This window comes from Gastrolobium bilobum, unplaced genomic scaffold (genome assembly GCF_033153095.1).
Source record: "Gastrolobium bilobum isolate Gb01-03AN ecotype WA unplaced genomic scaffold, APGP_CSIRO_Gbil_v1 utg41252, whole genome shotgun sequence".
Classification (NCBI taxonomy): domain Eukaryota; kingdom Viridiplantae; phylum Streptophyta; class Magnoliopsida; order Fabales; family Fabaceae; genus Gastrolobium; species Gastrolobium bilobum.
The window spans coordinates 1,362-22,185 of record NW_026896546.1 but is presented as its reverse complement, the minus strand read 5'-3'; the positions used below and the strand labels follow the sequence as shown (position 1 = coordinate 22,185).

Genomic DNA, 20,824 nt, shown 5'->3' with positions numbered 1-20,824 from the left:
ATGTGTTATTTTACGTTACCATAAAATAATCCTAACGATTCAAGGGTGATTGAATGGCGACAAAAGATATATGAGAAAAACTATTGAAATAGAAAGTTAAAAAAACATCGCTGTTAATTTATTTATTTATGGTTAAAATCTCCTTGTATAACAATATTATGTTAAATGACACAAGATTATCCATTTTGGTGAAAAATAGAGATGAAAATAATATTTGTTGTACTTTCCTAAGGCTAAGAAAGAAAGGATTTTTTTTTCCGATGATGCTCTGTTGAAACTTCTTTCCCTTGGTTGTGCTGCTAATTGACTTACTTAAAATCCATTTCTTTGATCGACTGTAGCAAATTAACAAAACATGCTGTACTTTACTCAAAATTTTTTTGCTATACCACAAAAAAAAAAAATAGTTTTGCTATAGATTCGTCGAAGTCCCAGAGGAAGGCTTGTTCAATTCGCTCTAATCGTTTCCATTATTTTGAATCTCCATTTCCGTTCAAATTGCAAAAAATTTAATACTTGTTTGGTGTAACGTATAAGACCTGATAATATAAGCTTATACTATACATTATGACATTTTCAGTTGTTTGGTGTGATCATCGTATAATATAAACTTATATAACAGGACCCCTTAATACATCAAAATAATGTATAACTTAATCCGACCTAAGGGAAAAAGATTAGGCCTGATAAAGGATTGATATATTAGTATTGCTTACAAGTGCAATTTTCAAGAACTAATATATCATTTTAATATTAATATATTAAAATAATTTTTTTTAATATATTAATTTTTAAAATATTATAAGATATTATTTTATATAATACCATACCAAACGCTGAATAACATTAAAATTTAATCAGATCTTATATAATCAGATCTTATCCAATATTATACACCAAACATGCCGTTAGTTGATTTTCAACGCGCATTCTATTTGAAAGCCAATACTGTCACAAACTGCATGCAAAATCCTACTACACGGGGAAGGTTCAAAAGCTAAAACGTGCAATGCAAAACAACAAAATCTTCGTCGAATTAAAATATAAATATAAAAAATAAATAAAATAAAATTGAACACCAAAATCTTCGTCGAATTAAAAACAACAAAAATAGAGCACAAATTAGAATTGACGCCAGGTGCATGTAAATGTAACAAAACATACTAATAGACTAGTTGTTACGAGAGGCAATAAATGTACAATTTCTGTCTTGATAATTAAAATTCCAATTGGAATGAGATTCAACAGTTATATGCTCTTCGTAAATACGAATTTTGAAGAACCATCATGCCGAAGAGGCATTATATATATATATATATATATATATATATATATATATATATATATATATACTCAGATCCCAAGGTTTCTCACTTATACTCGCCAGTTAAAAATAATCACGAGACCATATATATGTATGTTTTAATTTTTAATAAAATAATTGTCCAAAAACAAACCAATACAATTTGATCTCATCTAAACTTTGATGGAAAGAAACAAGAAACAGGGGAAACTTCTTCAAACTCATTCTCCCACCTTTTTCTTTGATGATAATCTTCCGAAATCAATATCGAAACCAGAAAACTTGCAAAAAAAACTGGGCTAACTAACTGGTTAGCAGGAGTTACCATTCCAACGAGCTAGCCAACTGGCTGCCATCCAAAAAACCGTTATCCAATTTTTTTTTTTTTTTTTAACCAGGTATTAAGTTATCCCATTCTTAAATCAAAAAGAAAAAAATTATATTACCAAAAAAAAAAAAATGATAATGGGCGACAAGCATGAGTTGTAGGGCTAACAAACCCACGTAACCTTATTAAGCTATAAGGAATTACCCTTCTGGACAAGCAGTATGTCTTTCCATGCTTCATAAAACATCCAGGTGATGCCAGAGGACGGCATGACCTTTAAACAGCTTGCACCCCATCCTCGGTAGAGACCCTTCAGACCTTCTTCTCGAATGACTTCTGAAAGTGCTGCTGCCATGTTTGGTGGGCACTTACCTTGCAAAGCTCCCACCATCAGGCGCTTCCTAGCCACCTCCAACGGGAAGCTAATTGTGCTGGCAGTAAAACCTGGGTGTGCAAAAAGAAATCATTTAACACAAACCATTTGTGTTACCAACTATAGAAGTTAAGGCTTCACACAGCTTAGATGTGAAGTTTGAATGAGCCACATTAATGGAAAAGAAAAGTACATCAAGTGAAACAATGGCAAAATACACTGCAGAGTAAGTGGTGTACGCCTATCAAATATACAATTAAAACTCGTATAATCTCTCTCTTTAATAGTAACACAACAACCCTACAGGTGTATTCTAGGAATGGCCATAGGGGATTAGGCCCTTCCCATGTTGATAATGCATTAATTATGGGTATCAGTCATGGGTGATTCTGTATTAATAGGGAATAAAAGATAAATAAGAAAGAATGGTAGGTCACGGGAGAGACTATTGAGTGGGTACAAATTGGGAGTTGGATAAATCAAGTGTCTCTTGAAGGCCCTATAACATTTTTCTTTCCTTTTTTGCTACTTTTTGTCTTGTTTTCACTGATTCCATACAAAAATCAATCAATATTCTACTTTCTTTTCGTTTTCATCTCTTCTTTCCTACTTGAATCCTGGTGTATTCCATTGTCTATTACAGTAGAGAATGGGGGTGGTGTTTCACCTGCAGTTGAAACTGGCAATGCAAATCAACACGCCCCATCTTTAACCCAACAAAACGAGGAAGATTTGCAAATGGGTTGAAAACACCCAACAAACCCTGTTTTATGGTGGGTTGCCGGGTCAACCCACTTAAATCATAAAAAAAAAAAATGAATTTGAATATCAAACAAGGATTCAACCTAAGGACTAGGATTTTCTTCATCAAATATTGTCATCTAACAAGCATAAAGAAAATAAAGCCACTCAACACACAAAAAAAAGGTACTTGAATATCAACTATGAGCTTAACATAATGAAACAATCCATTTAGGTGAAGAACAATTGGATAGGGAGAGAGAGATCGATTAGGTGATTTAGGGTTTAGGTGTGAAAACTGAAGAAACATAAGACCCAACACACTTTAGGTAACATTTTATTTTAATATATAATGTAACCTGAAGGGTCAATCCAACCTGCCTCCAAACCATTTTAAACTTTTAACACGCCTTTATGCACGGCAAGTTGGCAATTTAATAATTACAATCCAACTCACCAAATTTGGCAGGTTGAATTTGTTAACCCATTGAGTTAATGTATAGGGCTGTTAAACCCTAAGTGGTTAGTCCTACAAGCCTACAGAAGAAATTGTTAGGGCTTCATAACCCCAACAATCCCTTAGAAATTGCTTCTTGGGCAGCTCGAACCCATAACCTCACTCTAATATCAAGTGCTTACCACTAGGCCAAAAATTATAACTGTTAGCCAAGACACAACTTTTTTTCTTTAACCATTTGGCAATGCAGAGCACCATGCTAAGCGATGGGCGTACATGAGGGGCTGCACATTGGTGTCAACGTGCTGGGCTATTAAACCCTGGGTGGTTTGTCCTATGAGTGCACACAAGAAATTGTTGGGGTTCCATAACCCCAATTGATCTTGTTCTGCAGTGCTCTAGAGTATATGCAAGAGGTGAAGAGTGCAAAAGGCCAAGGATTCTTACCCTATGGCCAAAATCTTACTTACATAGGTGGTTGTGAAAATATCTAGAAGATATGCGATTGAGTGAGGCTGTTACTGCAGGTAAAGATTGTGTAGATGTAGTACCAATCATGGGGGAAAGCATGTTTCAGTGATAGTGGAAGGTGGTTATATAGAGAGGGGGAGAATATTTAGTGATAAGGATGTTTTATCCTGTAGTGGGTGTGAGAATGAGCTGCATAAAGGACCCAAATCACCAGTTCAGAACAGATACTATCACTCTTCCACTGCATTTGGGTTAAAAAAAAAATGTGGGAGAGAAATCAAACAGCATATGGCTAATTTTTTCATAACTGAAAATATTTCATGCTATCATTTGCTGCATGCAACATGGTCATGTATGACACAGGGCAACAATGGAGAGCAATAAAAGAGAAACATAAAGAATTAAGTCTTAACAACCACCAGAGAATCTCTCACCTGCTAGAGCTCCAACCAAAAGCAACTCTGGACGACTTAAAGACTTCTTATTTTTGGTCTGACAGTAAGATTTCTTTATTGTCTCATACATAAAATAATAACATGTACTGTATGGAAGCATGCCAACTAGAGTAGGTGAGATACCAGCATAAAAAGCGCCAATACCACCATCTTTATAAATATTTCTAATTGCAATGCCCAAATTAGGGTAGGCTTCAGGACTTATAGTTAACCGATCCTGTAATAACAAACCAGAAGACAAGTAGGATTAAAAACAGAGTGCAAGACAAGAAAGCAAAGCTTCGATATTCTCATGTCTTGGTCCTTTTTTTTTTTTTTTTTTTTGTAAATTGACTTGGTCGTTTTTAATTCAACTGTACAACCATATAAATGATATTGGTTGACGTGTCACCATGGAAGTCTGATGCATCTTCATGCCCAAATACAAAATTAATATAATCCATTCAATTTAATATATCCAGGTCTATTAAATATTCCTACAAGATACCTTCAAAACTTCCAGAGGATGGCATGAAAGTGTGCTAGCAACTCCTGCAGCTGCCCCTGCGACAGCAACCGGTGAAATCCAAGATAAAGATAAATTCAAATCAAAGCAACCTATCTGCAACTTAAGACATTCATTCTGTTTCCATTTCTCTTGGACTGATATCATTGCCCGTTTTACATACTCAAATGTGCCAAGCTCAATGGCTTGCGTTGGAACTATACGAATCATATTGATCATGTTTCCAGCCCACAATCCTTGCCACCCCTGCTGCTCTATAACCTGAATAAAACTTCCAGTGATATGTTTGGACCCAACACCAACTACCATTCTTGTCCTGCGTAGTTCACACATTATGGGAATGACAACAATATGTTTAAATTAAGTCATAAACTAGCTAGCAGATAGACATATTATACTAAACAAAGGGAACTTGAACTATAAAGCATAAATGTTGTTTGAGGGAAGAGGAACCTGATGGTCTCAAGAGGAGCAAGTAGAGCTTTGGTCATAGCCCCTGCTAGGGCGCCGCTAACAAACTCTGCAACCTCTCTAGTCCCTAAAAAATCCTGAAAGGGGGAACATTACAACACCAATCCGATTTGATTATCCATAATTGTCTTACTGTTTCAACACTGATTCCATAAATTGTAAGTAAATACTCACTCGGGCAAGGTGAGGTAGTTGAAATCGAAAATCAAAGGTGGAGGAGGAGTTATGGTCCATCTCTTTGGGAACCATCATCATGCTGTAGACGTCTCCAAACACCCCGTTCTTCTGCAATTCGGATAATATTCGTAAATAAATAAATAAAACAAAACCTCCTTTCTAATCATAAGGCTAAGCTATCCATATAATACAACAAAAAGACAAACAAGAAAGTGAGATTAAATGGACATGCCTGAGACTGAGACTGAGACTGAGCTGAACAAAGCCTTTTTGTTTTTGACGACATTTGCGGTTGTTGTAAATTTCTTCTTCTTTTCTCTTCTTCTGTTATATATATATATATATATATATATATATATATATATATATATATATATATTTTTTTTTTTTTTCACGATGTATTGGAGTAACATTTCAAAGGATTTTAATGAATTATTTTTGAATAAAAAAATAATTAGTATTCAATTAGGTTTTTTTTGTGTGGAATATATTTAATTAAGATTTTAAAGAATTGAAAAAATCACGTGTTATTCGATTAGGATTTTAAAATATTATTTTAGAGTCTGTTCAAATTATTTAATCAAAATTTTAAACAAAGGAAAAAATAATTATTCAAAAATATGATGATTTTAATGAATTTTTTTATTAGTGTGGATTTCATGAGATTTTTTTAGTGAGAAATATAAAAAAAACATGACATGATCATATGACAATCATAACCATACAAAGGTGAATCAATGGTGATAAAAAAGGAGAGAAAAAAGTATATTAAAATATGTAATTACTAAATCATAATCGTTGATTCACCTTTGTATGATTATGATTATCCTACATGACCATGTCATGTTTTTTTTAAAATATTAGAGGATCCATTTCCAGTATTTTTTGAGATTTCTCTTTTACAGTGTTTTCTTCTTCCTTTGGCGGGTCGACCCGCTCGAAATCGGGTTCTGTCATAAAAGCTTTGTCAAAGCTCAAAAACAGCATATTTTTCAGAGTTTTTGAAAGTTTAAAAATGATTTTTCAAGCTATTGATTACGATTTTTCTTGGCACAAAAATGTGTAATTTTATATTAAAAATAACATAAAATAGTGGGAAAAAAAACAGAGAACAAAAACTCCAAACCAATTTTCGGTTTACATCAATGAAACATGATCGATTTAAAGAAAGATTGAAACTTTCATAATATGAACCATATGTTTCATAACAATACATTCATTAACGAAACTCCTTCGTTATAGAAAACGATTTCAAACAATTTTTTGTGTCAATGGATCACTAAAAACTTGTTTTTCAAAAGTCACAAAACAATTTAAGGTTTCAATGTATCGATTGAAAATAACTTGAGAAATTTTCTAAACTTTCATATAATAAAACCCAGAAATTAAGATTCGAAATTTTCTTGGAATACTGAATGAAAATGTAACATCTCGAGCGCTGACGAGGGCCGGGAGTGATCGCCGGTGAAAAGAGGCACGGACAAGGAGCGACTTCTGACAGGCTTCCAATAGGGGTTACATGCATGAATGAATCGAATCGACATCCAAAAGAGAGATATTCAAAGACTATGCAGATACGAGACTGCACAGTTTGGGATATCTTATAAGAATTAATTGGTACTACCTATACTAACAAGATGCATCTGCTTTTCAGTAGCCTAGAACGAAAGAACTACACAGTTATGTGTGCTTGACTTGGAGCAATTCCGGGATGGGTGACCTCCTGGGAAGTTTTCTCAAGAAGTGTGCGAGTGAGGATAAAGCACCCTGAAAAGTCCAGTGTTAGTGTGTGGGGATAGTCATTGATTCTTGAAGCGGCAGGGCGTTACAAGTGGTATCAGAGCAAGGCCTCTCTTCCAGTGGTGTGGTTCGAGGACGAATCAGGCGGAAGCTGGTGGGCATGTAACATCCAGAGCGCTGAAGAGGGCCGAGAGTGATCGCCGGTGCAAAGAGGCACAGACAAGGAGCGGCTCCTGACAGGCTTCCAGTGGGGGGTTACATGCATAAATGAATTGAATCGACACTCGAAAGAGAGGGATTCCAAAGACTGTGCAGATATGAGACTGCACAGTTTGGGATAACTTATAAGAATTAATTGGTACTACCTATACTAACAAGATGCATCTGCTTTTTGATAGCCCGGAACGGAAGACTGCACAGTTTGTGATAGCTTATAAGAATTAATTTGTACTACCTATACTAACAAGATGCATCTGATTTTCGGTAGCCCGGAACGGAAGAACTCCACAGTTAAACGTGCTTGACTTGAAGTAATTCTGGGATGGATGACCTCCTGACAAGTTTTCCTAGGAAGTGTGCGAGTGAGGATAAAGCACCCTAAAAAATCCAGTGTTAGTGTGTGGGGATAATCATTGATTCTTGAAGCGACCGGGAGTTACAGAAAATATGCATATGATATATGGTTAGAAAACTCTAATTGCGTAGAACAAAAACCCCAATGTTTACAAGATCAATAGCAAAAAATTTCAAACAAAATTTTATCATGAATTTTACTGATTGAGAAAATTATATTATGTTATACTTTTATTTATTAATATCATTGCTTTTTTTTTTATTGACTTTTGTAATTTTGAATGTTTGTTAAAAATTCATATGACTTTTTAAAATCTAATAAATACATATTGTCTTTTAAAATCTTATAAATTCTATTAAAATCCAATCTTATGATATCTTAATTGTTAAAAAAGTCTTTAAAGTCTCTCTAACTCTAAATAGTCTTTTAAAATCTATAAGATTTTTTGTCTCAAAAAAGTTTTTTGAAATCTTAATCAAATACACCGCTCTTAAGGTATTATTATTATTATGGAAAAGTATTTTTCATTTTAAAGACATAATTTTATGTTATTTTAAGTGAAATAACTATGTTTTGACGTATATTTGATGATTCTTTTATATTTTCTTTCCTCCACGAAAAATTAAGAGAGAAGAAGAGATAGTATTTTAAAGGAGAGAGAAGGTAGAAAACCATCAAAACACAATCGTTTCATTTAAATTGATATAAAATTGTATCCTTTAAAGAAAAAATATTTGACATTTAAAATGACATAATTTATGCCATTTTAGATGAAACGACGACATTTTGGTTCATTATTGATATTTTTTACATTCTCTCTCACCTCGATTTTGGTCGAAGGCACTTGTAATCTTTGTGATTTGAGCTATAAGATAAGAAGGTGTACTCAATTGATCTTGTGATGGTTCTTGGTATTTCTTCTTAATGATAAAATGAATATCTGAATTACACTTATGTACCTAGCACCACTTTTATATTAGGGGGCGTTTGGTACAAGATTTTTTTTATCGGGGATAAATATTTACTGCAAAAAAAGTGGGAATTTTTTTTTACCGGGTAAGTAAAAAAAAAAAAGTGTTTGGTAGGCCAAAAGTTTTCAGAGAAAGTTGGGTGAATTTTATTGATGTTATGTTTGGATGATCGTAAAATATTGATGAAAAAGAGTACCAAAATTACCAAATAACCCCGATTTTGAAAATTGAATGTGTTTGTCATTAAAACTTTATTTGACAATTGCGTTATGTCTCTCTGTTTGAATGTTCGTATCTTTCTCTGTTTACATTGGGGTGAGTCTGAAATCCTGTATCCGATATTACGGGTGGAAGAGATCTCATCAACACTGCCAAGGCCGCCTTGTGACTAAATGCCCTTCTCTACCGTAGTGGCTAAAGATATAGTCCTTGATCTTGCCACAAACCGTCCTGGTGATCTTGAATCACCTGTGGCAGACCGTTTTGATGAGGTCTTAGAATTTCCCTTTCCTGGTGAAGAAGAGCGCTTTAAACTACATAAGCTCTATTTGGACAAGTACATAGCCCAAGCTGGATCAAGAAAATCTGGCATAATTCAAAATATGTTCAAAGACAAACCACAACAAATTCAGATTAAGGGATTGACTGATGGTATCATAAAGGAAGCTGCAGCTAAAACTGAGGGATTTTCTGGAAGGGAAATAGCAAAAATAATGGCAAGTGTCCAAGCTGCTGTACATGGAAGTGAGAACTGTGTGCTTGACCCAAGCTTTTTCTGTAAAGTGGTAGATTATAAAGTTGCAGAGCATCAACGGAGAAGAAACATGGGGTATTTTTGTCTTGCAAATTTGAGTTGTCGTTCCCACCGGGTGAGAAATAATTTTTACCATGCCTTTAAAGGGAAACTTTGATAAGGAAAACATGTGTAAACGTGATTGATGGCAAAAAAATATTTCCCAACCAATTTTTAACTCTTCCATGTACCAAACACAGTCAATTTATTTCTCCCACTTGGACAAAATCAATTGTAAAATTTTAATTTAAAAGAGAAAAAGAAAACAAGCTATTTGAAAACGACTCTCGGGCTAAGGACTAATTCTTATAATGTGGCCACATTTTAAGAAAACACATGATCCAAGATGCAATATCTGAATATGACTCCATCCAACTAAAATCAAATAACATTGAATCAAGCGGTGATTATACCATTACCGATATAAGACTTTCCATGGTCACAACTGTTACTTGACTCCGTCGACTAGTCATTAGTGTGGAGTGTAGCAAGAAAATAGCATGTCAATATGATCCAAAAACAGCCAAACTGCTATTTTCTCTGCCAGTCCTCAAATTTCTCTCAAATGCCTTAAAGCCAGAGAAATTCCATGGTTTATCAAAAAACCATCATTCAATAAACTATGGTGTCGACCACGGGCCCTGTAGTCCTAAAACACCATTATGTCTCAAACTCCCATATAGTGTCAACCACATACAAGATGGTTCCAACGACACTGAGTTCCAAAATCATGTCTCAAACTCCAATATAGTGTCAACCACAGGCACAGTGGTCCCAACGACAGTGAGTTCCAATATTTCACAATTGACAAACACAAACACATATATTCAATATATGCAATAACAAAACTCAAATCCTTATCAATTGTTCAAAATAAAATTTGTCTGTTAAATAAAAATCAATTATATCAAAAATAAATGGTTTAACATGACAAGGAAATAATAAATGATTCAAGCTCCCACTAATTAACTAAATCAAAGGAATTCACAATGCCCATATTCTTCACATGTATTTATAATGGGCCTAAATCCTTTGGTTAGAGAGTCAGTCAATATTCTCAATAATATACAATACAAGAAAAGGAAATTTTCTCCCACTGACCTTACGGTAAATATACTAACAGAAATTATTTTCATCATAACTCAAGAAAGTCACTACCTCATCAAATCACCATTAATGTAAATAAAATACATGATGATTTAAAAAAGGATAAAGAATTCAAAATCCTTTTCAAAGAGGTCTTATAGAAAATTCATTTCAAAATAAACTCATATCTTGACATTAAAAATAAGCAATTATCTCTCACTCACTCCACAATAACTTTAAGATCTCACAAAATCAACCATATCTATCCCACTAAAAATATATATCAAGTATACTCTCCACATTAACTATAGGCTAACTTTAACATAATCAAATCACCATTAATGTAAATAAAATACATGATGATTTAAAAAAGGATAAAGAATTCAAAATCCTTTTCAAAGAGGTCTTATAGAAAATTCATTTCAAAATAAACTCATATCTTGACATTAAAAATAAGCAATTATCTCTCACTCACTCCACAATAACTTTAAGATCTCACAAAATCAACCATATCTATCCCACTAAAAATATATATCAAGTATACTCTCCACATTAACTATAGGCTAACTTTAACATAATACCTTATCAATAACAAAATTCATAAGGAAAAATCTAGATCTCATCTTCATTAATCATAATTCAATCCAATCAACAATTCTATTATGACATTGTTCTCGTTCATGTCAAAACTATATTTATTACATAAATGCAATTATATTAATTATGGGCATTGAAGTAATTTTAACAAAATAATTAGCATATTATAAACTCTCCTTTAGACAGATAATTACAAACAATAATTTTTATTAACAAAAAACCCTGACGATTCACAAATAACATTCTCAACAATCTTATCTAAATAATATGAAAAATATTATAGCATATGTTTCCCAAATTCATATTGCAGTTATTAAACTGCAATTTGTGTCACAAATTTCAATCCTCAATATCTACAGTTATATATCTTAGCTCACTAATCAAACTTAATTGACAAAGAACAAAAAACTACGCTAAAATTAGGAGAGTAAATATTAACATTGTAATCACCATAATCTATAATAATTTTCATTAAAAAAATCATAAATATTTTTCAGAGAATTAAATATTAATAAGAGCTCACAAAATTAAATATGAATGAGAGCAAATAATTCCAAATAAATATTTAGGTATATAAAAAAAATATTTCAAAATGAATCAAACATGTTTTCAAATCTATTTAAAGGAACTAACATAGAAATTCATTATTAAGGCAAAACATGCATTAAAATAAACTAAAGGACAATATACACCTTCAATTAAATCAAGATATTATAATGAGGCCAACATAATAGTACATTCTCCTTTGGGCAGAATGCACTAACCAAGGTTAAACCAAGGCTAGAATCTCAGATGAGTTAATCAATGAGCACAACATTGGGTTTCTAAATCTATCTCCTTTGGGCAGATAGATTTCTAGACCAATGAGCCTCCAATAACTTCATCTACAATCTCAAGAAGAAGTTGCTCAGGATGAGTTAATCATTGAGCACAACAGGTTGTCATAACAAGGCCAACATAATAATACATCTCCTTTGGGCAGAATGCACAAACCAAGGTTTAAACCAAGGTCAGAACCTCAGATGAGTTAATCAATGAGCACAACATTGGGTTCGAAAATCTATCCACTTTGAGCAGACAGATCCCTAGACCAATGAGCGCTCATTGAGCATATATTAACTTCATCTACAACCTCAAAAAAAAGTTGCTCAGTGAGCATATATTAACTTCGGAGATTTGTCCCCTTTGGATAGACAGATCTCCTAGATCAATGCACCTCCATTAACTTCATCCCAAATAAATTCACAGTTATAACACACAATTATCTCCTTTGGGCAGGAAATTGCATGAAATAACCAAAATTATTTCTCAAATTTTACAAAGAAATTTTTACAAACAAATATAAATAATTCCACTTTGGTGGCAATTACCTATAGTAATTCATGAAAACTCTTGCACCCAAATTAATTTCTTCGCCCAAAAAATTAATACAGCCCATAAGACATTTTATTATCCCTAATGATCATAAATTCAAATAATGGTATTCTCAAATAAGTTTTGCATTTAATTAGTTCAAGCGAAAACATATAACTCTATAAATAAATATTAGAGAAAACATTAGAACCTCGGAGCAATCAACATCACATCATAACCACATCCAAATCACATAATCATTTTATCCCAAATAATGAATTAATTTTCCAATATTTTTTTTCTTCTTCTAAAAGTATCCTATAAACAAATTATCATATATATATATATATATATATATATATATATATATTAAATCAAATTTATTCCCAGGATCATGCAAATAAAACTGGGAGCAAAATGATCATATATATATATAATAACGAATTCAATTGTATGCCATTTTTTTTTATTGTCAGAACATGTTCTATCATGTAATTCCATTATTTTATCTCTTTCAACCTTCAACCTATAATCGCTGCATAGAGTCCCACGGAAAATATAAAATCATACTTGCAAGCTTTTTAAACTCAATAGTAAAGATTTCATTCCATTTTATTAGTAATCTCACTGTCAATGTCCAAAATAATAAAACGTGGAGCAATAATAAATTATTGTTACACACAAGCGGTGAAGATAAAATTAATGGATAATACAAAATCCAAAATTCTAAGCATTAATGTACAATTTTTTTTTGGAAAAAGCCATAGCCAACTCACCAGAGGCTCAAAAGAAGAAAAAAAAATATAACCAAGACACAGGAAAAAAGAAACGAAAAACTCTTTATAGCATTTTTTTATTATTATCATTTAATCATGGAATCAAATAATCAATTGCATAATTGCAAAAAATCATGCTCCAAACCTCATAAATGTTGAGCCACATAATTTATAGGAACAATTCTAATTTCTAAAGCCAATCAACAAAGTTGCAACAATGATATTATCAAATGTTATGACTATGTTCGTCGGTTTTTCATGGTATGTTTCTCCTTCAAGTTTTGTCCTTTTTATTTATTGGTTGGATTCTTTTATCATTCACCCAGGGACTATGGTCATCGGGTTTCCCTTTTTTTTTTTTTTTTTTTTAATTCAATTGATTAAAGAATTTCGTACAAAAAAATTAATCCAAAAGTCATAATCATGTCTAACAATAAATAATTGGGTCCTAAATCATATAATCGTGGCTCTGATAGCAAATGTAAGAAATTTCGTAAAATGGATTATATGAAATTAGAACACTAAAAGATTTAGGTTTACGTACTGAAGACACGATTAACTTCTTGTTTCCTCTGACACTCCTGTAATGGAAAGATCAGGATCTTCCTCTGCAATTCACACAACTCCCTGATCACAACCGTCGATGGGCAAGTTGTGGAGTAATAGTTTTCTAACACGTTGTGAATGCAGAGGAGACCTAACCAACTTATTAACCCTAATCCCCTTTCCATTCCCATAATGGGCCTATGAGTTAGGCCTATACTATTACCCACACTAATAAGCAGTTTACTAATTAACTGAACTTTATACTGCACCCTCAAATAGATCATGACTTAGTCTGTTTTTATTAAAACAAGAAAAATTACAATTGAAGCCCACAATTATTATAAAAATTTCTAAGATGCATAATTCCAAAACTGCAACAGAAAGGAAGCTCTCGCTTGTAGTGTGATGCCTACTTCATATGAACTGAAAGTGGACTTCGTCGATCGGTGGAATGATATTGGATTACGGTATAACATCTTTTCAGCCAAACTTTTTGTCTTTAAAAAATAAAATAAAATATCAAACTATTTCGATGATCATTATTAATTGCATAACAAAGAGATGAATTCGTTACATATGTTATAGGATATGATTCTATGTTAATTGTTAAATATAGATATTTAGTTAGTTTTTATCTTGTTCCGCGGTAATCTTATTTTCATGCATGTAATCTGATGCACTCTTGCGTTTGTATAAAACGGTTCTCTATTATATCAATAAACTTAGCCAAGTTTGCACCAAATCAATCTGTTATATATGATATTAAACAGTACTGTCTCTGTGCAATTTATGACAAGTGATCCGCGCTCGCCGTTCTATATAACATAGGATAATCGTTTAACCAATATTATCCTGCTAAGAGGAGAAGCCAACTATACGATAATTGGGGTAAATTAAGCCATGAGACACGCATAATTGAGAGCGAGAAGTAAACTTGGATTAATTTGTGAAAGGTTCAATTGCAAAACCAGAAGACGATAACTCGATCCCCATAAAGGTCTATGATATATCAAAGGATGGATACACCGATACACAATACCATCAATCCAATATTTTGATGCCTGTGGGATGGTCTGAATGAGAGATATTCGATCGGTTGAAAACGATTTTAGGCTATATCAGTACTTGAAGGCAAGTCTATTAACGAGTAAGCAACTATATATGTATTCACTAAAGCATTGGGGGAAAAGTTCCTTTCTTTACTTCACAAGTTGGGGGATAACTTATATGTATGTAAGATCCAATAACTTGAGGTGGAGTATTGGAGACCAAAGAGACAAGAATATACTAGCAAATAAAATTACAAATTTTTTTTTTTAAAATGAGTTATACATTTTTTTTGACAAGATGAAATAATTTTGACTTTTTAATTTTTTTTTAAATGCATGACCCGACCGGGTTACTAGATCACCGAGTCACCAATTTTGATCGAATTTATCCGGATTTTGACTGACTTTGACCGGATCGATACATGATCGGTCTAAAACTTAATCCAAACCAGTCTAATAACCAATTTACCAAATTTCAGATCAACTCGACGGAGCCGGATTGTACAACTATGACCTCAACTACTTTGTCAGAATTAGAAACAATCAATTGCAACTCTTAAAATAGCAATCTTTTTTCCAATAAATAAATAATGCCATTATTAATCGTATTAGGCTTAGATCTGAAGAAGCATTAAACAACCTAAGCTTACTATTTATGCACCTTGTTCCCAGGTTTGACCAAATAATTAGCCTTCATAATTGTTTTTGCTACACAATATTCTTGATTATTCCTTGCTATGTGTGCACAATTGCATTAAATATATGTTTAATGCTCCATTCTTAATTAGTTGTGAACGAATCAACAGAGTCGATTTGCGTATCTTTATAGGTATGTTATGTTGGATATTTGAAAAATGAAACATACTAATTTTCTTTTTTTTTGGGTACATTACATACTAAATTTTTTAAGTTTCCAATACAATATATTCTATTTTTTATTTATATCTATTATTTTTTTCTGTAAAAATTTTCACAAAATATTTAAAAAACTATTTGTTTCGTAGCAATTGCTAAATCTTATAAGGGAGAGGTTAAACTTACAACCTATTTTTCTTTATAACCTCTTACAATCAATATCTTAACTGTTGATTTTCGTCAATCAACGGTTAAGATTTTTGCAAATAAAATTTATTAATTAATTATTAATTCACAATAAATGATAATCGTTGATTGACGGAAATCAACGGTTAAGATATTGGTTGTAAGAGGTTGTAAAAAAAAATAGATTGTATGTATAACTTTTTCCATCCTATAAATACATGAATTTGCAATTTAAAAGTTTTAGCACTCATTTTGGAGGATCAGTGAGTGATTCACAACGAATTGAAGGCAGTGAAATTAGATTTTCAGTGAAATTGACATGGATTAAGACATTATTATGTCATTACCGCAAGACCTACAAGACACATTGACTATGCCAGTACAAGTGTTTCTCACTCCGCCAGTGCTGCTAACAGTTTTTCTTTATCTAGATGCTGATCAGTCAAAGTTACTTAACAATTTGATTTTCTTTTAATTAAAGGCCGACGTAAGACCCATTAATGATACCCAACTCACACCCAAAGTTGCGGAAAGTAGCATACAACAACAAACCTTGTTAAATGTTATTAATTTAGTCATCTTCCATCATTATAAAAAGGCACTCATTACAAGGTAGTTTTAAGAAATTTAGTGTGTGTCACACAAAATAAAAATTACTGTTTTAATTTAAATTTAAACAAAAAACCAAAGTGAAAAACGGTTTAGAAAATATCGATTTCTTATCATGCCTAAAAAACAAAAATGTTAAAATGTCAATTTGAAAAAAGTTGACTTCTCAATATTATTTTTTTTAAAAAAAAGGGGAAAACAAACATTAAGAAATTGATTTAAAAGATATTAACATTTTAATGTTCAAAATAATGGAATATTTAAAAAAAGAGAGTAAATAAATCAAGTAATAAAATTAAAAAATATATTTATATAAGAAAATCTTGAAGGCGTCTCTATCGATCATACGATGTATCTTTTATTCTATAATTAATGTTGAACAAGAAGTATCTAGCAATGAAAGTTAATATTTTTATCCACGGAGCAATGAAGAAATGACTTTGCGAGAGGAGCACATTACCTCTGACCACTAGTCCGATGGAAAAAATCAGGGGATCAAGTGAACGCTCATGGTCAATTGTGAGCTAATTAAGAATGCTCAATGAGCAAGTTGTCTCTTCCTAACATTGGATCTGCCTCTTTTAAAGTTTTTGAATACCATGTAATCGGTCTCCAAATCAAGCGTTATTCGGGAAGGCATCCCGAAACACTTTTAAATGTAAATGTATAAATAATAATAATAATAATATAGTACGTATATGATGAGTAATCATTTAGGAGTGAGTCAACTTGACTCAACCAAATGATTTTATACAAATGGGACTTTCATTTTATTTATTTACTTTGGTATATTTGATTTTCTTTATTAATAAGATCATGTCAACCTGTTGGCTCAGGTTTTTATATTTGTGCTTGCTCAATAAACAAATGGGCAATTCACATGGAAATCACAGAGCACCATCTTCCACGATCTTCAGAGCATCCAATGAACGAAAGCAGCAATAATATATTCAGGTAATAATAATATATCTTTCAAAATAATCATGTTTCTATTTCTTTATAATCTTATTTTGTTATTATAATTTTTACATTATACTGAATTAATTATGTATATCTTTTGCAAGTATGAATATTTTTCTTTTGATTTATACTTTGTAAATTTAAAATATCAGAACAATACACGTAATACTTTAATTGGTAGCTAACGTAGAAATAAAATATAGAGTAAATTAAATTTTAGCACAGAGCAAGGTATACGCATATCCGATGTTGAGGTTATCTATAAATGCTTGCCCCGATGAGATTCACAGTACTAGTGGAGAAAAAATAACAAGCAAACAGTGGTTTCCTTGATGGATTCAAAGAAGTCTAACAAGATTAGAGACATTGTTAGGCTTCAACAAATCCTCAAGAAGTGGAAGAAGGTTGCAAATGCTTCCAAGAGCAACTCTGCCTCTGCTACTACTACGGCCACTACCACCGTCGTCACCACCACCAGTAAAGGAATCCTGTTTTTAAAACGAACACTGTCGTTCACAGATGTTTCTTCAAATGACATCGTTCCAAAAGGGTTTCTCGCTGTTTGTGTTGGGAAAGAGCTCAAGAGATTCATTATTCCAACAGATTATTTGAGACACCAAGCATTTGAGATGTTGCTGCGAGAAGCCGAAGAGGAATTTGGTTTCCAGCAAGTGGGTGTGCTCAAAATTCCATGCCAAGTATCAGTGTTTGAAGAAATATTGAAGATGGTGGAAGATAAAAAAGAAGAATTGCTCAGCTTGCATGATTCTGAGTCTGATTTCAGTGGAGAGAAGGACAAGATTACTCCCACTCAACATGCTCAAATGTGTAGATGATCAAAATATATATATATATATATATATATATATATATATATATATATATATGGGTCAGGATCATTTTACATCAGTGTAAGTTACACTAAAATATATATATATATATATATATATATTAGTTCTTTATTCTAATTATTTCTTAATTTACACAAGTCTTGTTTTTCTAATCTTCTTTTCGTTTGCGAAAGTCAATGTATTAATTAGAAAGTAGTGAAAACTGAAAAGTGTTAATTTAGACTTCGAATAAGAGTTGTATTAATTTAGACTTCGAATAAGAGTTGTATTTCTCCTTTAACTATTTTGATAGTGTAGGATCATAAGTAAATCCCGGTAGGAAATCTTAGATTTATGCGGAAGCGGTTTAGGACCTAGTACATTGGTATGCTTACCGAATCATCCTTGTTTCATAATTACCTCTCGGTGCGCAGGTCTCGTGTAGAATCTTTCCTTTGTAGGATTCCTCCTCACGAACAGCTCACCTCAGCGCCGCAGCACGAACAACCTCCTTGAAGCTGGACTGTGGCAGATCTTCCAGACTATCTCTCGAGGAGGATGAGATGGTTATGTGGACAACCGTTCAGATGATGAACGTCTGCCTCTTGGGGTTTGTTTCTGATGATCTGTTCACCTTGGAGGCACAAGAGGAGAAAACTATGAATATATACGCTTAGGTCTTAGACATAACTCAACCCTAAGCCTCATGGGCTCAAGTTTCACTGAAGCCCAATAGGACTTTAGTGACCAAAAGAGCATATATCCAACAATCTCCCACTTGCTCTTTAAGATACAAACTTGAGTTCGTAAACCCAAGACCATGTAGCCCATAAGCTATCATCATCTGATAATATACCCCATCCCTTGTCTCGAGCTAGCCTGAGGACCTACCATTTGTTATTAATCAAGGCTCTTGATAATCAACGAATGATTTTCTAATTTGGTGCTACTCCACTAAAAGCCCGAACTTGAACTCCAAGATTAACAACACTTATAACATGAATATGCATCGCCCCTTTGTAGAATGTCTATAATTGATTGACAAGTTTTCTGTAACTCAATCAATTATTTATTCCATTGACTATGATAGTTTCTCTAATGGATTACATGCACTGTCCAGTGTCTTTAATATCCAAGTACCGAAACATATCAAGGGGACATATCCTACAAATTCCATGTTGTTTACCTCGTAAATACCGATAATCAAATAATCTCACTCCCAAAATACCAAGTTATTGGCCGTCAATAGATCGAACCTCACCCGTTGGTAAATCAAAGAATGAAAACTATTTGATTACCTATTTATAATAAACTCAGGATTAAGAGCAATTACATAACTATAGTTAACTAGAGATTTGATACCTTATGACAGAAAAACAACCTTAATCAAATCTCTCCTTGATCCTTTCAATGTGAATGTTAACTCACACCAATATTTTACAATGATTCAGACAAAACCATTTCATAAAATATTGCAGCCTAAATAAAGTGCCCAACTTTATTTAACATCTGTGAATCCATTCATCAATTGTGAGAACCTATGATCATGTCCTCTATGAACGTATCCATATGATCATATACTCCACAATTTGATCCGGACCTTTATGTTTGTAAACAGTGCGCAAAATAAATAAATAAAACCTTATTTATGAAATTTAGAAAATTATTTTATTGTTTCATCGTCTTACTCCAAGAGCACAATGAAACCAATAACTCCCACTTGCTTAATGCAAGTCTGGGATCCTCCTAAGACCCAAAGAAGTAACATGCTTCTCGAACACAAGTTCAGGCAAACTCTTAGTAACTGGGTCTGCAAGATCCACCTCTAATGCCATCTGAGTTTAGTGAAAAACTCATAGCTCGAGGTTGATTTTCTTGAGTCAATATCCACTTGAAATAACTGAATTTTTGAAAACTCAGCTTTTCAAGACTCCCACTAGAATATACCAGCATATAATCTCTCGTTCTCCAAAGATACTTGAGTACATGCTTAACAATAATCTAGTATTCCTCTAGGTTCAAAATGGTACTATCTCAATACTCCCACTACGTGACAGATGTCTGGTTTAACGCCCAACATGATATGCGTGAGTCTACCTTTGCCAAAGCATAAGATATCTTGCTCATGCATTCTTCCTTCTTAGAAGTATTTGGTCACTCCTTAGGAAGATGAATTCCACATCTGAGAATTATAATTCTTCTCTTAGAATTCTCATGTTGAATTTTGGGTTTTGTCAATGTAAGTAGCCTGAGGTGATGCCAACAACTTATTCTTCCGGCCTCATAAGAGTTTTATACCAAGAATATAATTGGCTTCCCTAGTACTTCCATACCAAAACACTAACTTAGCCAACTCTTTATGCTTGATATTACCTCCACATTGTTTCTAATAAGGAGCATATTATCTACATAAAGTACCAGAAAAGCTACTGTCTTCCGTTGTATCATTTACATACAAATACACATCATTCATCAAGGTTCTCTCAAAATCAAAATTTTGATAACCTGATCAAAACTGATGTTTCAAGACCTGGATGCTTGCTTAAGTCTATGAAATAGACTTTCACAACTTGCATACCGTGTGTTCCTACTCATTTGCTATAAACCCTTTTGTTGTT

At 32.8% G+C, this 20,824-nt stretch overlaps 2 protein-coding genes across 2 annotated transcripts; one reads left to right on the top strand and one right to left on the bottom strand.

Moving 5' to 3' along the window:
• Nucleotides 1-1,477: 1,477 nt before the first annotated feature.
• Nucleotides 1,478-5,594, bottom strand: LOC133300427 (probable mitochondrial adenine nucleotide transporter BTL1). The gene is made up of 6 exons (XM_061499970.1): nt 5,514-5,594; nt 5,279-5,389; nt 5,087-5,181; nt 4,616-4,949; nt 4,108-4,345; nt 1,478-2,075 (listed from the first exon to the last, which is right to left on the bottom strand). The coding sequence occupies exons 1-6, from the start codon at nt 5,565-5,567 to the stop codon at nt 1,822-1,824; spliced, it is 1,086 nt and encodes a 361-aa protein (XP_061355954.1). The 5' UTR covers nt 5,568-5,594; the 3' UTR covers nt 1,478-1,821.
• A 12,114-nt stretch (nt 5,595-17,708) lies between these two features.
• LOC133300431 (auxin-responsive protein SAUR72-like) lies at nt 17,709-18,212 on the top strand. Its single transcript, XM_061499975.1, has one exon. It carries the CDS (start codon nt 17,709-17,711, stop codon nt 18,210-18,212), a length of 504 nt encoding a protein of 167 aa, XP_061355959.1.
• Nucleotides 18,213-20,824: the final 2,612 nt, after the last annotated feature.